The sequence below is a fragment of the Dermochelys coriacea genome, chromosome 5 (assembly GCF_009764565.3).
Source record: "Dermochelys coriacea isolate rDerCor1 chromosome 5, rDerCor1.pri.v4, whole genome shotgun sequence".
NCBI lineage: Eukaryota > Metazoa > Chordata > Testudines > Dermochelyidae > Dermochelys > Dermochelys coriacea.
In genome coordinates this window covers 90414975-90436818 of record NC_050072.1, presented here as the reverse complement: position 1 = coordinate 90436818, position 21844 = coordinate 90414975, and the positions used below count along the sequence as shown (strand labels likewise).

Sequence of the window (21844 nt, the reverse complement as noted above, 5' to 3'; positions counted from 1 at the left end):
GTTGCCATGTGAGAAAACATGTGTGTGTATTTGGCTAGTAAGGCCGAGTAGTTGGCTATGCAGAATTGGAGGGTAGCCGACGAGTAGGTCTAGTCTTTTCCAGTCTTTATTGTAAGGGGTAGTTCTTGACCGATGTTGCTTCCCTCTTTGATTAACCACTTCTACCACCAATGAGTTTGAAAAAAAAGCTCAGCCCCCTTAGCCAGTACATACTACTTCTTGTCGGATCTCTTACAAGAAGATAGAGCTGTGGCTAGTGCCAGACAATTTTTGCCGGGTCCATAATGGATGCATTAATGGGTAGTGCAACCTTGGCTAATGGAGAAGCCTGGAGTATATCTATCGGTTTATGCTCTCTCTCTGGTAACCCTGTCATGATATGTCAAGGGAGTGAGCTACCCATTTAAACAGATCTTGAAAGGATTTAAAGTCTTCTCTAGATGTGGGGGGTGGCGGCATTATAGTTCCATCTGTGACGAAAAAGAGATATGGGTAGATGTGATGGTATCGCCCTCAGGCACATCCTCAAGTTCTTCTACTTCCTCCTCCAACATTTCTGAGGGAGCTTGGGCAGGTGGTGAAGGTGATTGCGTTGTTCTGGACCTGGGTGGATTGGGGGGCCTGATGTATAATGTCCATGGGTCCCAGTATGTCAGTGTGATGGGAGAGCAGGGAGGGTGGCACCCATTGTGGAGCCTGCCAGCCTCTTCCATCCAGAGATGTTTGGTGCACAAGGGTCCAGGTTTGGGTGAGGAATGGCAAGGGGTGTACATCCTTGCCTCCACTTCCTCCTCCTCATTGCTGGAAAGAGGAGGGACTAAGCCTGCAGGGGTAATAGCCAAGCTTGGTCCCAGTCTGGCTGGGGTGCTGTTGGTGCCAAAAAGTGGAATCCCCGCAATTGAAGTAATCAGGAGGCTTGCCTGTCTGATCAATTGTTGCGGTACCAGGAGGTACAGTATCGAGGACAGAGGTAGACTGACTGGAACTCAGAGGAAGGAAGGGCTGCTGGTGCTGCAGGCTTGCTGCTTTGTATCAGTGCGGCAGGTTGTGCCATTGTCTGGGTTTTCTTCGGCTCCACCGGTGCCGAGCTAGGAGCTTTGGTACGTGCACCTCCATGAGAGCTAGACAGAATCGGGTCTTTAGCTCCTTGGGACATGTTGGTGCCATTGGTATCAGGGCAGACTCTGCGGTCAGAGATCGCTTTTTCTGAGGGGAATCTCACTGCAGTAAAGAGTGAGACCTCTTTTTTGTGGCTTTTTTTTTTTTTTTTTAGGAACAGTCCTTAGTAGCCTTTTTAGAGGAGGATCCCATGTCTGAGGCTGCTGTTGGTGACCACTGGCCGGGAGGTATCCTGGACTCTGGGTCAGAGGCTGGTCTGAGGGATTTCTCCATCATCAGGAATTTCAACAGGAGATCCCTAGCCTTCCTTGTCCTAGCTGTCAGTTTTTTGCAGTGGGGACACTTTTGAGATACGTGTGTCTCCCCCAGGCAATAGACACACTGTGTATGGCCATCGGAGACCAGTATAGAGAGTCTGCAAATAAGACAGTGTTTGAAGCCTGAAGACCCCGGCATTTCTGAGGCTACGTGGAAAGGAAGAATGGGAATAATCTGTTCTTGTGCCTCTTCTGTCATTGGGAGTTACCCGCCTGAGGCACGGGAAAGGGGAGGAGTAGGAAAAAAAGGGTTTTTTTAAATATGGTAAAAGAAAATTAAAGAAGAAATTAAGGGAGAGAGATACTAGCTGGGAAAGAACTGAAATAATAGAAATAGCTAAAGCCATGAGGGCGCTGCTGTTGTTCTGACCAAAGCCAAAGGCGGTAGAGAAGGAACTGGGAGATGGTTGGCTGCGCACATGGGATAACCACTTGGAGCGATGTGAGATGGCTGCCGCACGTGAGCAGCCAACGGGGGCACTGCTACTCCAAATTTCCGATTAGAAGTGCAGGGCGCCAAGACACCTAAAGGGAAGCACCCACAGGGACACTCCTTGGAAGAATGCCACATAGTGATGCAGCTGGTAATCCCTTTTGACAGTCGCTGTGCTGCATCAGGTTGACCTCGCATTTGTTCCACATAGGAAACAAATAGCTGAGAAGAACCCAGAAAGGCATTTTCTTCACCAGGCAAAAAGCCAAAGCCCTATGTTCATCCAGAGTGTGCAGCCTTCATTCATCTTTGTGAGCATGGGATGTTTGGAAGGAAACAATTAAGGAAACCATTAAGTGTATTGACTGATTCAGGTGAAAATCAGTCTCACACAGAAACTTAGAGTGAGGCCTAAGTTGGACCTTGTTTTGGTAGAAAACAGTGCACATAACCCTCCCACTCTCCTAAAGGAGGTGACAGGCACTATGAAAGCCACCTTGATTGAGAGGTGCAAAAGTAAGCAGGAAGCTAAAGGGTGAAATGGAGATCCCATAAGAGCAGACAACACTAAATTTAAATCCCAAGGTGGCAATGGACCCTGAATCAGTGGGAACAAACTATCTAGTCATGATAGAATTAGTAAAAACAGTTCTACTCTTGATTCACAAGTGATATACTGAAATAGCAGCCAGATGTACTCTAATGGAGCTGAGGGCTTGACCTAACTCCTTAAGATGTAAGAGCTAGTCCAGAATTGTTTGAATCAAAGTGACACATCATGTAAGGTCCATATGAAGAAGCATTTCCAGTTACTAAGGTAAGTCACTCTTGTGGAAGGTTTTCTGCTATTAAGGAGAACAATGGCAGTCCAGAATGAACAGTATTCATTTAATCACTGATGAACCATCCTCTCGTACGCAGCACCTGAGGATTCGGGTGTAGCACTCACCCATGTTTCTGAATTAGGAGATCCTTTATGATTCGCTGAAGAGGTTTTAGTTGGGGGCTGAAGGTGATGGCTAGTGGCATTCTGTTATTTCTTTGTTGGGCCAGTCCTTAGTAGGTGATTTCTGGGTACTCTTCTGGTTCTGTCCATCTGTTTCTTCACTTCAGCAGGTGGGTATTGTAGTTGTAAGAATGCTTGATAGAGATCTTGTAGGTGTTTGTCTCTGTCTGAGGGGTTGGAGCAAATGTGGTTGTATCTTAGAGTTTGGCTGTAGACAATGGATTGTGTGGTGTGGTCTGGATGAAAGCTGGAGGCATGTAGGTAAGTATAGTGGTCAGTAGGTTCTGGTATAGGGTGGTGTTTATGTGACCATTGCTTATTAGCACCATAGTGTCCAGGAAGTGGATCTCTTGCGTGGACTGGTCCAGGCCGAAGTTGATGGTGGGATGAAAATTGTTGAAATCATGGTGGAATTCCTCAAGGGCTTCTTTTCCATGGGTCCAGATGATGAAGATGTCATCAATGTAGCGCAAGTAGAGTAGGGACGTTAGGGGACGAGAGCTGAGGAAGCGTTGTTCTAAGTCAGCCATAAAAATGTTGGCATGCTGTGGGGCCATGCGGGTACCCACAGCAGTGCCGCTGACTTGAAGGTATACATTGTTTCACCAAATGTGAAATAGTTGTGGGTGAGGACAAAGTTCAGCCACCAGGTTTGCTGTGATATTATCGGGGATACTGTTCCTGATTGCTTGTAGTCCATCTTTGTGTGGAATGTTGGTGTAGAGAGCAATGCCATGTGCCCCAGAGGGAATGAACAGAGCAAGTAATCATCAAGTAATCCATCCCCATCACGCATTCCCAGCTTCTGGCAAACAGAGGCTAGAGACACCATCCCTGCCCATCCTGGCTAATAGCCATTGATGGACCTATCCTCCATGAATTTATCTAGTTCTTTTTTGAACCCTGTTATAATCTTGGCCTTCACAACATCCTCTGGTAAGGAGTTCCATAGTTCAAAATAAATTCTAGACAATCCCACTGGTTTGACAGCATATTCACAAACAAAATCACAAGAGAATGTATATTTAAACTTTCTTTAAGGGTTTCCTATTCCCCACCTCCACCCCCAGACCCCCGTAGTAAGATGAGGCCCTGAAACATAAACCCTTGTATCAGAGGCCCGGTATGAGGCATAATGCCGGAACTAAAGTAATGGTCAAGACTTTGTTAACATAAAGCAAAGTTAAGCTGTGAGCAAGAGGTAGGCCCTGCACATAGTCTGGCAAGGAGAGGGCTGATGTTGCAAAAACCACACATACCTAAAAGGTACTGGACACTAGAGATATAAACATGTGCAAGGATGGTACCAAGAACATTCTGATACTAGTACATTCCACACAGATGCTGACGCATCCCAAAGACAGGGTCAAAAGGATATGATGGATAAAGTTGTTTTGTTCGAAACAACATGTACCAGGTGAGAGGCGGCACCCTAATATGTAGAGGGGTTGTACCTCGTACATCAGAGTGATGTGTAACTTGTTTGTACTTGTGTATGAGAATGCACTCCAAGCAGGTGTCTTTGTCTGGCCTGGGGGCAGTGGTAAATCCCACCACTGACTAAGCCGGTCCATTGTCAGGGAGCACATATGCACTAGCAGAACTGTAGACATCTGATCTGTGGAGCTAGAGACTGTTTCATTTGGCAATAAACCTGGCTGGGTGCCTTCGTACCTTAACGGAGTCTGTGGTCATTGGGTGGTTTGCTCAAGATCTGCTGTGCAAGCTATCTGCGCAGCACTGGGACAGCACACAGGCAGGGGTGGCAAGTTGTATGGGTCCTTAGTGCCCGGGCTCCACCAATATTCAGAGCCTGGGGGCCCGGCTCCGCCAATGTGCGGGACTAGGTCTCTCCCCCATCCCCACCTGCTGCCCCCGCGCACCTCCCCTGAGTGTCCCCCGGCTCCCACATGCCTCTCCTGGCCCCGGAATGTCCCTACAGCTGCACGCTGCCTCAGCTCTGCTGGCTCCCGGCATCAACTGCTCCCGCAAGGTCCTAATGCCCCCCTCCCACTAGTGCAAGGGCAGGCTGACCCTGCCCCTGCCCTTTCGCCTCAGACCCTTCACTTTTCCAGCAGAACCCTCCATCAGCACAGGGGGCCACCCTGCCCGCAGTCACTGCTCCTTCTCCACACTGCACAAAGGGCAGCCCCATCCCCAGTGAGGCTACAGTGAGGGGCAGCAGCAGGAGAGGAGACATGTGTGATGGCAGCTTCCGCCCCTGCAGCCATCACAGGGGAGGGCTTCCTGGACCTGAGAGGGGCTCTAGGAGCATGCACACTGACAGTGGTATGAGGTGAGTGTGGTGCAAGGGAGAAGAGGGGAGCCCCTCCCCTGGAGCTTGCTGCTGCCAGTGGGGAGAGGGCTAGGGGGAGTCCTCCTCTCTAGCCTGCTTGCACCTCAAAGTCCTAATCACCAGCCCAGAGCCCTCACCCCAAGCCTCTGCCCTAGCCCTGAGTCTCCTCCCACACCGCTGCACCCCTCAGACCCAGCCCACCCCACAGCCCTGACTCCTGCACCCAACCCTCTGCCTGAGCCCCTCCCACACCCCAAGCCCCTCATCACCAGTCCACCCCAGAGCCCTCACATTTTTACATTATTTTAAAACATATACAGTAACTCCTCACTTATCGTTATAGTTATGTTCCTGAAAAATGCTACTTTAAACAAAATGATGTTAAGCAAATCCAATTTCCCCATAAGAATTAATGTAAAGGGGGCGTTAGGTTCCAATGAATTTTTTTTTTTGCCAGATGAAAGACTATATTTTATACATATACACAATATAAGTTTTAAAAAAACAATTTAATACTGTACACAGCAAAGATGATTGTGAAACTTGGTTGAGGTGGTGGACTCACAGGGTGGTCTATTTCCCAGGGAATGCCTTACTGCTAAATGATGAACTAGCACTCTGCTGAGCCCTCAAGGGTTAACACACTATTGCTAATGTAGCCTTACACTCTACAAGGCAGCACGAATGGAGGGAGGGGAGACAGAATGGCAGAGAGACAGACAGACACACACACACACACACAGTGCGTGTGCGAGAGAGAGAGATAAGCATTGCCCCTTTAAGTTGACTGACCCCACTCTAAGTACATTGCCTTTTTAATTAGATCAGCAAGTTGTGACAGCAGCTGCTGACAGCAAGCTCCCTCTGTCCTGAGCCCTGTCATGTCCCCCCACTGTTCTGTGGAGATGGGGGGCAGGAGCGGGGGACACACTGACATTAGCACCCCTCCGTCCTCCTTCCTCCCCCCCATCCCCGCACAGCAAGCAGGAGGTTCACGGGAGCAGCACCAAGGCAGAGGACTGGAGCAGCACACGGCAGTGTGGGGAGAGACACCTGAACTGCCCAGCAATTGACAGCTTGCTGGGCAGCTGCCACACAGGGAACTTAGGGGAGCTGATAGGGGGGCTGCCCGCCCACCCTGGTTCCAAGCCCCCATCAGCTAGCTCCAATGGGCTGCTCTTTCTGTAAGTGGTGGACAAAGCAGGCAGCTGCCAAACATTATAAGGGAGAATTGCGCTACTTTAAAAGAGCCACTCCTGCACACAGGGAGAACACACATGCACGCAGCTGACTGTTATCAACATTGGATAGAGCAGAGCACCACACTGGTGACATCTGATGACAGATGTTGTCAGACAGATATTGCATACTGTAAAAAGGAATTTACATTTGCTGCGAAGTTTTATGCCACAGAAATTTGACCCTTGTTGCAGAATTTAGGTCCAGTATATACCGCAGAACCCACAGGTCCTTGATTACAATTTACTATTATTCTGAGACATCAAATCACTGAAAACTAAGTGATTCCCAAATGTATATGAAATAGCATCTCACGGGCATCTTAATCAGGGAACTCATCCATCAGAGATGTTCTATAACTACCAAGGAGATCCCTCGACATTTAAATAATTGTGAAATAAACTTTCGCCCTTCCAGAGGACAGGTCAACTTTAAGATTCTGTGATTGAGAAAAGCAAATCCTACGCCAATGAACACCTCACATCTGAGCTATAAATCCAATCTAATGCAATTCCCAGGAAACAGATATATCCCTAAAAGCTGCTTTTCCTTATGAAGGAGAACATTTGATGAGCTGTGGCTCATAAGTGTCTGGTTTACACTAAATATACTATCACATATTTAAAACTGCTACTTCATTAGTGTGAAACAGACTGTGTCTTTTTAAAGGAATGATATAAATAAATGAGTACAAGTGATAGTCAAGTAAAGAAAAGAAGAAAACACTGAAAACTCACTACAAAGAATTGGAAGCCCCCATGTGGCAAATTGTGTATAATGCTTCAGGTTATTTTTAATGTACTGAAAAAACTCACATTCCTTATCTACTGGCTGTTCAATACCTTACTAATACAAAGATCAAATTCAGTGTCATAGTTGAAGATAGCCAGCAGACTTGTGTGATGTCTTATCAACAGGGGCAAATATTTTAGTTAATCCTCAAGTCTTTACACTACCAACAGTACAATAATTATTGAGTATTTACATTTTTAACATACTGTCTTTCAACCACTAGTTTGTCTTGAAATATAAAACAAATTCAGTTTTGAGGGCCGAAGTAAACTCTAGTCAGTTGTATCAACAATAGTTCTTGGGCCCAGATCCACAAAGGGATTTAGATGCTAAAGCACCTAAATCCCAGTTTAAGGCATCACTGCAATCCACAAAAGGCCCACGTGGCTGCCGCCCAACATTGTAGGAGCCTAAACTCACTCAGCACCTAAATTTCCATTATAGATATTCCCTAGGCTCCTAAATTTGTGCTTCTGGACAAGTGCACTGCTGCCTCATTCTAGGCATCTGGACACCTATTTCCCATCCATGCTCTACTGTGAACCACAAATCAGGGGAAGACAGATAGAAAAATGCTTGTCTCACTTCCAAGGCCCTCTCCGGTAGGCGTACTCAGACCACCCCTAACCGGATCATGCCCCATTCAAAATGTGGCAGCAGCAGGTAGTGGTGCTGCCACTGCCCACCTTATAACTTTTAGTCCAGTTGTTAGAGCACTCACCAAGGATGTGGGAGACCCTGGTTCAATTCCCCCTTCTGCCTGGTTCTGAGAAAGGATCTGAACAGGGGTCTCCCAACTCTCACGAGAGTGCTCTAACCACAGACTATGGGATATTTTTATGTGGGGCTCCCTCAGTCTCTCCTGTTGAAGCTGTTCCACTATGTCTAAATAGTTATAAAAAAGAGTCACTGGAGCAGGGAGACGGGAGACTGACCCTGAGTCTCCTACCTCTCAGGTGGGTGCCCCAACCACCAGGCTAGAGAGTCATTCTCTCATTTTCTCTTTCTGACAAAATGCCTCTGTTTATACATAGTGGAACAGCTTCAGCAGGAGACTGAGGGAGACCCATATCAGAATATCCCGTCCCAGTAGTATGGGCACTCTCCTGAGAACTGAGAGACTGCTGTTCAAATCCATTTTCAGAATCAGGCAGAGGGGGAAATTGAACCTGAGTCTCCCACATCGTGGATGAGTGCTATAACTGCTGACTGAACTGCACCACCACCATTACCTCCTTCTTCTCTTCCCCACACCATTTTGTGTGGAGTGAGGCAGGACCTAACTCATTCTTGCAAAAAACAGATTAGCCACATAAGCCACCTGATTCTAGGAGAGGAGTTCCCGACTGTGGAGTGCAAGCAGAGATAGAAGCCTGGGTTTAGGTTCCTAACTCTGTGAAAGGTGCAGGGCTTTGGATACACCTCTCTCATCAGCATGCCTGAGTCACCTTTGTGGATCTAGGCCATAATGCCTTTTATATGAGGATCTCAAGGTGCACTACATTCATTAGGTTTCACAATACTACATGACACAGGTATTATGCACATTTTACAGAACAGTAAACTAAGGTACAGAGTTTATCAGAGATCACATATCTAAACAGTGACACAGTTAGGCCCCAAATTCCGAACTCACAGTCCTCTTTGTTTATAATCAATATACCCTTATATCAACATTCTGTCTAAAAGTTGAACATTTAAAATCCTTACTGTAAAAGTTACCAAAAAACTTACTTGAAAATTTCATCAACAATTTTGAAGATGGCAGGGTGGCATGCTGCTTGTGGCTATCAAAAAAAAAATGGAAGAAAATTAGACACTAATTAAGATGCAACTCATACCCAGTTAGCTTTCATAGTACAATGTACAGCATTGCCAGTGGACACTACTATGCTGCAATTACTAAACTAGAGATCTTGGACCAAACCCTATAAAGGGCTCAGCATCCCAGGATTAGACTCCTTAAAAACAACAAGGAAGACGTGAGATTGACAGTTAAACTAGGCAGACTAGACAGGTCATAAATGTACAGATCTGGGATCTAGAACTGTGTATGACAAGTATCTAGAAAATATTAATGGCGGCAGACAGGTGAAAAGGGGGTTTTATGCATGTAATTCCTGCAGCCAAGAGAAAGGAGTAGATGAGAAAACCTTTTTTCCCTTTTCTCTGTATACTATCCCTGTTGGATGCAATCTGATGTTCTGGTTACAACAACAAAACTAATGACAAGAAATTAATTTGCCTTCTTTTCTCTATGGTTCAGCAACTACAGTATACACTTTGGTCTGACATTTTTTCATAATCCCATACCCTTCTATGTATCTTGGCATTTCTAATGTGAGCTAAAAACGTTTACTGCATCTTAGAGACCAAAAATATGTTTTAAATTAGTGACTTTTTCAGCCTCTGTGCCATGATATAACAGCACACATAAGACCATCACATTTTATGGCAGTTATTAAATGAGATGGTATATTAGTAAATGTAAGCTTCAAAATAAACCCATATTTTTCACTTATAAGATTTAGACTTCTACAGCACTCATAACAGTGACAACAAAATAAACACTTGCATAAACCCTTATTTTAATTTTTACAAAACAAAAAAGAGTGACAGACATAATTTTTTGATAAAGAAAACACCTAAAGATTTGGTAAGAAAGCAAGTCCTGAAGAATAATTCAATTTTTTTTAAAAAAGTATCTTATAAAATGCTTTTTATAGACTTCAGGATCCAGGGATGGAATAGTGTTTCCACGTGGTATTTACTGCCATGGCCCTTACCCAAAGTGTCTGAAGCACCAGTTTAAATTAAAATATTGTGCATCTAGTTCAAGCTGAAAAGCATCTAGCCCCTTAAAAAAAAAAAGTTTTGTTTTGTTTTGTTTTTTTTAAACAGCTTATAGGTAAATGGAGAGTTTACCAGACACATAAACCTTAAAAGATAATAATTATAACCATTAGTATAAACTGTCAAGGAAAGCTCTAAAAAGGCCAGCTCCTTGTTTCTCACAGCTGTCTTTACCATACTGGAAATATTAGGGGGCACCTCATTTTCATGTTTTAACACTCATTTTTTCTGTCAGACAGCAGTAGTTTTGTTGTCATATTGAACGTATGCCACCTAGTGTTCAAGAGTATTCACAGCCGGCTCTTTAGGCATGTGTGAAAAACAGCATCTGGCTTGTTGCAAGGCTGAAGTCTCCAAACATCCAGTACTTGGAAGAAAACTAGGTGGATGAGTTAGGTGGATGTGATTTTTACAGGAAAATATTGTTATTTTAAGGTACTTTACAAAATATATTGATACCTTTTAGTTTTTTAGGGTAACCATCTTTGTTTTGTTTTATTTTTTTCAGCTAAAGCATGTATATCTTTTAAAATAACATCATTTGTACATTTGCTTATGAAATTTTCACTTTCTGATACTTTCACGTTCTATCCCATAGATATAATTAGAGTTAAATACAATCTTTTATCATTTTTTTAATTAAGTAACCCAAGGAATAGTGTACTGTTGTATCATTAGTTTTCATATTTAATTCAATACAAACATCCATATTTTAATTTGAAATTGACATAATTTCCAGCTTTCTGTACTTGAGTTCTATAGGCCTTGGGTCCCTTGCTGCAGAATTTAGGTCAAATTTGATACAGAGCTCACAGGGCCTCAGCTATAGCTGTTGCTAGTGCTTTGCCTATAGTAGTACAGTGGTAGAAAAGTGACTGTATAAGCAAATAAGCCATTTACTTGCTTGTGGCTTCAACAGTGCTTACATTGCCACTGGATACTGGAGGACCAAATCCTATTCTTGGAGCAAAGCCCAACTACATGTGCTTTGTGAAAGGAACAGAACTTTTCCATCCAACTCAGTGGCAAGGTGCAGTGAAATAGCACAATCATTACCAGAGCCCATGGCTTATTGTTATTTATTATTTGCATCATCATAGTCTCTAGGAATCATAGTAATGGATCAAGACCTCATTGTGCTAGGCATTGTACAAACAGAGAACAAAAAGATGGTCCTTACCTCCAGGAGCTTTCCAATCTAAGGATAAGACATGAGACAGTAGATGCATACAGACAGATGAGGGAGTATAAGGAAACAATGAGCCAATATTGGCTACTTGCAAAGAAAGTTATTTATCTTACCTGACTGGAGGTTCTTTGAGAAGTGTGGTCCCCATCTGTATTCCACTGTGGACACATATGTGCTCCATCTGCCTGGAGCTGGAGAATTTGGAAAGCAATGTCCATTGGTCCACACATGCACCCTGGCTCACCTCGTCCCTCCAACTGAGGAGATAAAGGGCGGGACAAACTGATCGTCTCTCCAGTTCCTTCTCCATCAAGAATCGGAGAAGACCCAAATAAGAGGGAAAGGAGAGAAGATAGTGGAATACAGATAGGGACCATACATCTCAAAGAACCTCTTCTTACTGTAAGATAAGTAGCTTTCTCTTTTTCTTGAGTTGTGGTCCTTGTGTATATTCCACTGTGGTTGACTGATAAACAGTATTCATATAGGCCAAGAAGCTAATGGTTCAAAAGGAGTCTTAGTGAGTACTGAGAGAACAAGGTTCAAGTCCCATTGAGGAGTAGGTAGATAGGTTCTGATCAGGCCTTTCTAGAATCTGCTAGTCAGAGGGTGGGCAAACATCGAGTAGCCCTGTGAAGACAAATGATATGCACTGATTGCTGTCAAGTGGGCCTGTTAGAAACCATTGGACAAACCTGCTGTCTTCAAGATAAGAATAATGTCCAGAATGAAAGGAGTATCTGTGTCTTCTGGAGAAATAGGTCTTTGATGTGCCCAGTCAGAGAAATGTTTCCACTTAGCTAGGTAATATTTCCTACTGGAATCCTTACTACTATTAGAAAGGATGTTCTGTTCAGCTTTACACAATTGTTGTAAGGATGATGCCCATCGAAAAAACAGACTCCAAGTTGAAGCAGCCATAGTTTGAGATGCCTGATATTGCTGTTCCCTTGAGCCAGGAGACTGGGACATGTGTAGGAGGTTAGGGAACCAAAACCGTCTGAGCCATTTGGGAACAATGAGAATAACTTGTGCTCTATCCTACTGAATCTCATGCAAAACTCGCAGCAGGAGTGGTAATAGAGGGAACAGATTTTTTCAGCATTTACGCAGACACCCAGAAAGGAGAGCTCATGGACTGCCAATTTGGCAAGTACACAGTTTGAAGCCATGCTTGTAGGCAACTAAGATGGAGTCTTGCAAAAGGCGTGTAAGTTTAAGCTTTGGACATTGGGGGGTTCCAATCCAGACCAAGCAGCAGTGAGAAGGAACTAGAGAGGAAGTCAGTACACCCTGTCCTTTATTTCCTTGGTCAGAGACGCAAGGTGAGCCAGGACACATGTGCAGAGCAGCCAACACTGCTTTCAAAATCCTCCGGCTCCGGGCACATGGAGAGCATGTGTACCCACAGTGGAATACACACAGGGACCAGAACTCGAAGAAAAAGAAGAAGTTACTCACCTTGTGCAGTAATGATGGTTCTTCGAGATGTGTGTCCCTGTGGGTGCTCCACTCTAGGTATCGGTGCGTCCCTGCGCTGGAGATTTCTCACAGCAGTACTTGGTCAGGGAAAGGGCACGCACAGGAGTATTCTCACGCAGCTGTTGGCACCTCCTGTAGCGTGCACTCCCCCGACTGTCCCCTCCGTTCCTTCTCTACTGCAGAGCTCGGCTGTGTGAACTCCGACGTAGAGGGGAGGAGGGTGGGTAGTGGAGCACCCACGGGGGGGACACATCTCGAAGAACCATTGTTACTGCACAAGGTGAGTAACTTCTTCTTCGAATGGTGTCCCTGTGGGTAGTCCACTCTAGATGCTTGTAGAGAAGTACCCCTCCAGGGGTGGTAGGGGTTCGGAGTTATGTATAAGTATGTGATGAGAGCACTGTAAGGCCAACGATAGAGTCTGAGACATAGATTCATAGATACTAATGTCAGAAGGAACCATTCTGATCATCTAGCCCAACCTCCTGCACAGCGCAGGCCACAGAATCTCACCCACCCACTCCTACAAAAAACCTCACCTATGTCTGAGCTATTGAAGTCCTTAAATCATGGTTTAAAGACTTCAAGGAGTAGAGAAGCCTCCCTCAAGTCAACCATGCCCCATGCTACAGAGGAAGGCGAAAAACCTCCAGGGCCTCTCCAATCTGCCCTGGAGGAAAATTCCTTCCCGACCCAAATATGGCAATCAGCTAAACCCTGAGCATATGGGCAAGATTCACCAGACAGATATTACAGAAAATTCTTTCCTGGGTAACTCAGATCCCATCCATCTAATATCCCATCTCAGGGGATTAGTCCTATTTACCCTCAATATTTAAAGATTAATTACTTACCAAAATCCCATTATCCCATCATACCATCTCCTCCATAAACTTATCGAGTAGAATCTTAAAACCAGATAGATCTTTTGCCCCCACTGCTTCCCTTGGAAGGCTATTCCAAAACTTCACTCCTCTGATGGTTAGAAACCTTCGTCTGATTTCAAATCTAAACTTCCTGGTGGCCAGTTTATACCCATTTGTTCTTGTGTCCACATTGGTGCTGAGCTTAAATAATTCCTCTCCCTCTCCTGTATTTATCCCTCTGATATATTTATAGAGAGCAATCATATCTCCCCTCAACCTTCTTTTAGTTAGGCTAAACAAGCCAAGCTCCTTAAGTCTCCTTTCATAAGACAAGTTTTCCATTCCTCGGATCATCCTAGTAGCCCTTCTCTGTACCTGCTCCAGTTTGAATTCATCCTTTTTAAACATGGGAGACCAGAACTGCACACAGTATTCCAGGTGAGGTCTCACCAGTGCCTTGTATAATGGTACTAAAACCTCCTTATCCCTACTGGAAATGCCTCTCCTGATGCATCCCAAAACCGCATTAGCTTTTTTCACAGCCATATCACATTGGCAGCTCATAGTCATCCTATGATCAACCAATACTCCAAGGTCCTTCTCCTCTTCCGTTACTTCTAATTGATGCGTCCCCAACTTATAACTAAAATTCTTGTTATTAATCCCTAAATGCATAACCTTACACTTCTCACTATTAAATTTCATCCTATTACTACTACTCCAGTTTACAAGGTCATCCAGATCCTCCTGTATAAGATCCCGATCCTTCTCTGAATTGGCAATACCTCCCAGCTTTGTAACATCTACAAACTTTATTAGCACACTCCCAATTTTTGTGCCAAGGTCAGTAATAAAAAGATTAAATAAGATTGGTCCCAAAACCGATCCCTGAGGAACTCCACTGGTAACCTCCCTCCAACCTGACAGTTTGCCTTTCAGTAGGACCCGTTGCAGTCTCCCCTTTAACCAATTCCTTATCCACCTTTTGATGTTCATATTGATCCCCATCTTCTCCAATTTAACTAATAATTCCCCATGTGGTACGGTATCAAATGCCATACTGAAATCTAGGTAAATTAGATCCACTGCATTTCCTTTATCTAAAAAAATCTGTTACTTTTTCAAAAAAGGAGATTAGGTTGGTTTGGCACGATCTACCTTTTGTAAAACCATGTTGTATTTTGTCCCATTTACCATTGACTTCAATGTCCTTAACTAATTTCTCCTTCAAAATTTTTTCCAGGACCTTGCATACTACAGATGTCAAACTAACTGGCCTGTAGTTACCCGGATCACTTTTTTTTCCTTTCTTAAAAATAGGAACTATATTAGCAATTCTCCAATCATTCAGTACTACTCCTGAGTTTACAGATTCATTAAAAATCCTTTCTAATGGGCTTGCAATTTCAGGTGCCAATTCCTTTAATATTCTTGGATGAAGATTATCTGGGCCCCCCGATTTAGTCCCATTAAGCTGTTTCAGTTTCGCTTCTACCTCAGATATGGTAATCTCTACCTCCATATCCTCATTCCCATTTGTCATGCTACCATTATCCCTAAGATCCTCTTTAGCCTTATTAAAGACTGAGGCAAAGTATTTGTTTAGATATTGGGCCATGCCTAGATTATCTTTAACCTCCACTCCATCCTCAGTGTTTAGCGGCCCCACTTCTTCTTTCTTAGTTTTCTTCTTATTTATATGGCTATAGAACCTTTTACTATTGGTTTTAATTCCCTTTGCAAGGTCCAACTCTACTCGACTTTTAGCCCGTCTCACTTTATCCCTACATGTTCTGACCTCAATTAGATAGCTTTCCTTGCTGATCCCTCCCATCTTCCACTCCCTGTATGCTTTCTGCTGCTTCTTAATCACCTCTCTGAGATGCTTGCTCATCCAGCTTGGTCTACAACTCCTTCCTATGAATTTTTCCCCCTTTCTTGGGATACAGGCTTCTGATAGCTTTTGCAGCTTTGATTTAAAGTAATCTCAGGCCTCCTCTACCTTTAGATCCATAAGTTCTTCAGTCCAATCCACTTCCCTAACTAATTTCCTTAATTTTTGAAAGTCAGCCCTTTTGAAATCAAAAACTCTAGTTGCATATTTATTTTTGTTAATCCTTCCGTTTAGTTTGAACTGAATTAGCTCATGATCACTTGAGCCAAGATTGTCCCCTACAACCATTTCTTCTATGAGATCCTCACTACTCACCAAAATTAAAACTAAAATTGCATCCCTTCTAGTTGGTTCAGCAACTACTTGATGAAGGAATCCATCAGCTATCGCATCTAGGAAAATCTGAGCCCTATTATTATTACTAGCACTGGTCCTCCAGTCTATATCTGGGAAGTTAAAGTCTCCCATGATCACACAGTTTCCATTAGTATTTACATTAAAAAGGGCTCTATCCATATCCAAATTAGATCCCGGAGGTCTATAGCACACCCCAAGCACTATCGTAGGAGAGGCTTTACTAGTCATCTACCCCAGTGTAATTTTTGCCCAGACAGACTCTGTCTTATCCATTGCATCGCTTTTTATTTCTTTACATTCTACCTCATCATTGATATACAATGCTACTCCACCACCTTTACCTTTGTTTGTCTTTCCTAAACAGCACATACCCTTCAATACCTGTAGTCCAGTCATGACTACTATTCCACCATGTTTCTATTATCCCTAGAATATCTGCTTTCACTTCCTGCACGAGTAGCTCTAGTTCCTCCATTTTGTTACCTAGGCTTCTCGCATTGGTGTACAAACATCTTAATTTTTGCTGTTTGGCCTCGCTCACATTTTGTACCCTATTAGGCACAGTCATTCTATAGCCAGTATAACCTATTAGACTAGTATCCACACCGCCCTTGCTCCTTATATACATTCTCCTACCCACGACTGTATCCTTTCTTACTTCGTCTTCTTCCCTCTCAATGTTAAAATCTGGCGTGGAGATTACCTGGACATCTCCCAACCATCTTCCCCTAATTCCTAGTTTAAAGCTCTCTTTATCAGTTGTGACAGCCTTGATCCTAGAAGTCTATTTCCTTCCCTACTCAGATGAAGTCCATCCTGAGAGAACTGTCCTCTGTCCGTGAATGCCTCCCAGTGGCCATACATCCCAAAGCCCTCCTGATAGCACCACTGCCTAAGCCATCTGTTGACAGTCATAATCTTGTCAGACCTTTGTTGCCCTTCTCTAGGAACAGAAAGGATCCCACTAAAGATCACCTGAGCCTCAATTTCCTTAAGCGTCTTCCCCAGCCTAGCATAGTCTCCCTTTATACTTTCCAGCAAGAATCTAGCCGTATCATTTGTTCCCACATGAAGGATAATTAGGGGATTCTTTCCCGCTCCCTTTAGGATCCTTTTCAACCTCAGGTCTACATCCCGTATCTTAGCACCCAGAAGACAGCACACCCTTCTATTCTCTGGAACAGCTCTAGTTACAGGCCTGTCTATTCTTCTCAATAAAGAGTCCCCTATCACATAGACCTGCCTTTTCCTGGTGACAGTGCTATTCTCCAGTCTCTCCCCTGTTCCCTCTGGCTGCAAGTTCTTTCCATTACTATTTTCCCTTATAATCCTCTTCAACCCATCCTGTATTCTCCTGGGGCTCATATTTGGTGTAGTCTCCCTTGACTCTTTCCCTTTTCCTATAGGACTAGCCTCTCTTCTCTTCTTCCTTACCCTTCCACCTTCAACAAGTACCTGCTGAGCCCCTTCTTCATTTTCCAACTCTGCAAACCTGTTCCTAAGCTCTATTTCTCCTTCACTAGCCCGTCTTTTCCTCTGCCTGGTTTTCTTAGCCATATGCTTCCACTGATCAATTTCCTCACCCAGTCTCCCCTCACAATTCCCCAGCCCTGCTTCCATCTGTGAGTCTGAGCTTTTCCCTTCAGATATCATATCATTCCCCTCATATCTTTGCTCCATCATCTGCTCAAACCCCTTCCTAAACTCAATGAGACTTTCCACCTGCATCTCCAAACCTCGGATCTTTTCCTCCATCAGCTCTATCAGACGGCATTTCATGCAGAAAAAACTCTTACTGGGTCCCCCCTCCAGGATCATGTACATACCACAGTTTCCACATCCAGTCATCCTTAATGTGTCTTCCACTACAGGAGTCACTCCCACAGCTGCCTCCGTATCTGTCATTGCCTTCCCACCTAAGTCCTGTTAATCTGGGAAACACAAGTCACACCAAAAAGACCACCCCCCCCCAGCAAAAGCAAACCCCAAACAAGCACCACAATCCAAACTCCCCGTTCAAACTCCCACTCAAACTCCCCTGTTTACAGCTCTGTTTGCTAGCTCCTGTGCCGCTGCAGCTGTCTGTGCCGCTGCCTGACTGGCTGGCTGGCTGGCTACCTTTATAGGACCTCTAGTTAGAAGCCCCACCCCCTAATCAGGGCACAGCTCCTCTCCCAGCACAAAGTCCCTACAAGCCTCTACACACACACACACACACACACACACACACACACAAATACAAAACCAAGTACAAATACCTTCTCCTCCAACAGAACTCCCACTCAAACTCCCCTGTTTACAGCTCTGTTTGCTAGCTCCTGTGCCGCTGCAGCTGTCTGAGACAAGGTCTTGGGTGGTAGCATAATGCTGTGCAAAGTGTGCTCCGATGTCCTGATTACAGCTCTACAAATATCTATTAAGGGGACATTGTTCAAGGATGCAGTCGATGTTGCCATGGCTTGCGTTGAGTGAGATCTGATGCCTACGGGGGGTTCTTTGTGTTGCAGGTGGTAGCAAGTTTGAATACAGGTAGAGTCTCTGAGTCAATATTGTAGAGCCCTTGGAGCACTCTGCTGTAGAGACAAATATGGTGACTTACGAAATGGTTTAGTTGTGCCCAAGTAAAAGGCTACAGCCCATCTGACATCTAGCATGTGCAACGTTGCTTCTCGGGAGTCATTATGTGGCTTGGGATAGAAGGCAGGTAAGTATATGGTTTGGTTAATATGAAAATGGACACAAATCAGACGTCAAGAATTGTAACATTCAAAAACCAGTCGGAGAACTCTTCAATCTCTTTGGTCACTTGATTACAGACCTAAAAGTGACAATTCTTCAACAAAAAAAACTTAAAGAAGAGACTCCAATGAGAGACTGCTGAATTGGAATTAATTTGCAAACTGGATACAATTAACTTAGGCTTGAATAAAGACTGGGAGTGGATGGGTCATTACACAAAGTAAAACCATTTCCCCATGTTTATTCCCCCCCCCCCACACACACACACACACTGTTCCTCAGACGTTCTTGTCAACTGCTGGAAATGGCCCACCTTGATTACAACTACAAAAGGTTTCCCCCCTCCCCCCCGCTGGTAATAGCTCACCTTACCTGATCACTCTCGTTATAGTGTGTATGGTAACACCCATTGTTTCATTTTCTCTGTGTATATAAATCTCCCCACTGTATTTTCCACTGCATGCATCCGATGAAGTGAGCTGTAGCTCATGAAAGCTTATGCTCAAATAAATTTGTTAGTCTCTAAGGGGCCACAAGTACTTCTTTTCTTTTTGCGGATACAGACTAACACGGCTGCTACTCTGAAAACTATTCCCAGTGTTTCAACTCAAGGATATATCCTTTTGAGGATGGATTCTTTTATAAAATACACTGTTAAGGAAATCAATTGCATCTGTTGAACTTTACTTAGCTAGGATACTCTGCAAGGAAATTCAATTTAAAACAAAAATTGTCTTGCCTCTCCCAATTTCTCTCTTACATCTCCCCCATCTTTCTCCCTGTTCTCTGCCTCTTTCACTGGAAGGTCTAGCTGTGAAAGATGACTCTGGATCCAGCCAGAATATAACTGGGTGGATCAGTCAAAGCAGGAGGGCAATGTAGGGGCATAGGAACCAGGGTACAACCCCAAATCTTAGTATGGCAGCACAACAGTGTGTCACCATCCCCACCTAATAAGTGGAACTTTTCACTCTGCAGTGCTGAATCAAAAACAATAGCATTTGAGGGTCCACAACCTGAATTTCAGCTGGAAAGCATAACATAGTTTTGATTCTGGGCCAGACTTTGGAAAGCTGATGATGCCAGAAGAACGGCATACTTACAGAATGGCTTACAATGTCAAGAACAACGTAAGTTTTAAGGGTCAGAACCTAAAGCCAAAGGTTAAGATCTTCTTGTGCCCTACCTTTCAAAGGAGCACAACTACGTCTGCTTCCAAAAGTACTAACTAAAATCTGCACAGACATTACTATTGGTCCTATATGTGCATGTAGTGAGGACTGTACAAAAACCCTGAAAGTTTAACACACCACATAGATATTACATATATACATACACACATATATTATGCATGTATGTACACTTGAACCCTCAAAAATGACCTCCCAATTCCTGAGATGCCAAAGAATATTCATGTAGATTATTTCACTATATGCAATGTGTATAACGCTGCTCTTTTGTTTTTATTGCTTCCTAGGAACTACAGAATTTCCAATACTAATTCCAGTTTCTTCCAAGAGATATAAACATAATTAACCGCACACCATATAAAATACAAGTTACTAGACCATCACACTCTAATTACAGTTGGAATCCAAATATAACAGTATTGGATATCAAGTTTCTTTCATACTAAAGCATAGCAGTCTTCTATCTGGGCCCTGCAGATCTCTAAGGGCAGGTTTACACTACTGCTTAAAGAAAAGGAGTACTCGCTCAGGGGTGTGAAAAAGGCCCCCGCCATGAGCAACACAAGTTTCACACTGTCCACACTGGCGCTAGGTCAGCAGGAGATGCTCTCCTGCAGACATAGCTTCCGCTTCTCGCTGAGGTGGAGTAATTATGCCGATGGGAGAGGGCTCTTCCGTCAGCATAGTGCGTCTTCACCAGATGTGCTACAGCTGTGCAGATGTAGCGCTGTAGTGTAGACTGGCCCTAAGATATTTACCTACAGTTATGACACTATGCTGAGATAATTCATTGTGATAAATGACTCAGATGATGCAGTTCTGAAGCAGCTTATTCACCTTACCTAATTTAGCCACATAACCAATTTTCTTCTGGTTGCTTTTTTGTTCTATATTGTTTTTATTGCCAATAGGAAAAAGAGACTAAATCAATCAGTAATTTTTGGCTCATCATTTTGTATTGTAATTGCCGTAAACCGTAAAGGCACATAGAGGTCACATCCTGGAAATGTCATAATCAAACAAACAAAAACACATACGCACGTACCTCTAAATAAATGTTCTAAATATATTTTAGATGGGATATATTCATCACATTGGTAGATCCAACGTTTCTACTACTGTAATCTAAATACCCTTTAAAATAGCATGTAATAAGGGAATTATTAGACTGACTGACCTTTGCTCGGACCACATCATCCACCCTCCCTACCAGCTCCTGTTATCATGCTTCACTGCAAGAAGATCAAGCTTCCTGTCATCACCCTCTCAACTGTACCCTCATATCCCTCTTGCATACTCTGGTCTTTTAATGCATTGCCTCCTACCAACAAAGCAAGGCTTATCTGCCTATTTATCAAATTCTCATCTTTGTGCCTTCATCCACACTACTCCTTTACACAGAATGTCCTAATCTTCTTCATCTCTGTGTGTCATTTGTCTTCTCAGAGTGCAAATTTTTGGGGGCAGGGGATGAATTTTCAAGTATGTACAATAGGAATGTGCCCATCACAATACGGTCCCAATCCTACTGGGGGGCTCAGGGTGTGAATGTAATGTAAATATTAAATAAATAAATAATATACCCAAGATTAAAACAGAGATTTTACTTTTTCTATACTGAACCAATGTTTTCTGTAAGCTAGCACCTATATATTATGGTGAATGATGGCTTTAGAAATATAGAGGGATGGATAGATGGATAAGACAGTTGTATTATATAGATTATGGGGGAGAGATACTCCTCTGACCACTTTACAGGTGGAAAAGAGAGAGCTGAGAATGTATACAGGCACAGAACCTTCTATAATTTTGAGTTCTGAAATGTTCAGATCCCTGATTGATGCATAAGCAGAGTCAATGCTAGCAGTTATGTAGCTTGTCAGCATGGTACACAACACCTACAATGGGGATCTGCAGAGGCAATGAATAAGAAACAGTTACCTACCTTTCTGTAATTGTTCTTCGAGATGGGTTGCACATGTCCATTCCCCTGTAGGTGTGTGGGGGTGTCCCATGCACAGTTGTCAAAGATCTTTTTCCCCTCAGCAGTACCCATCAGGGCAGCTTGAGTG

The 21844-nt window shown here is 43.7% G+C and overlaps 1 protein-coding gene across 14 annotated transcripts in view; it reads right to left on the bottom strand.

Moving 5' to 3' along the window:
* FANCC (FA complementation group C) overlaps positions 1–21844 on the bottom strand; it is a 137733-nt gene that overhangs the window by 20921 nt on the left and 94968 nt on the right. For 10 of the 14 annotated variants that reach the window (XM_038403913.2, XM_038403912.2, XM_038403915.2 and 7 more), the window contains 3 exons: positions 11358–11501; positions 11236–11253; positions 8937–8989 (listed from right to left, as the gene is read on the bottom strand). The exons of 1 other annotated variant lie outside the window; for it this stretch is intronic. In XM_038403913.2, coding sequence (XP_038259841.1) covers positions 8937–8989; positions 11236–11253; positions 11358–11501 — 215 coding nt within the window. The remainder of the gene's footprint in view (positions 1–8936; positions 8990–11235; positions 11254–11357; positions 11502–21844) is intronic. 3 more of the 14 variants (XM_038403918.2, XM_038403917.1, XM_038403910.1) reach the window with 2 other exon arrangements.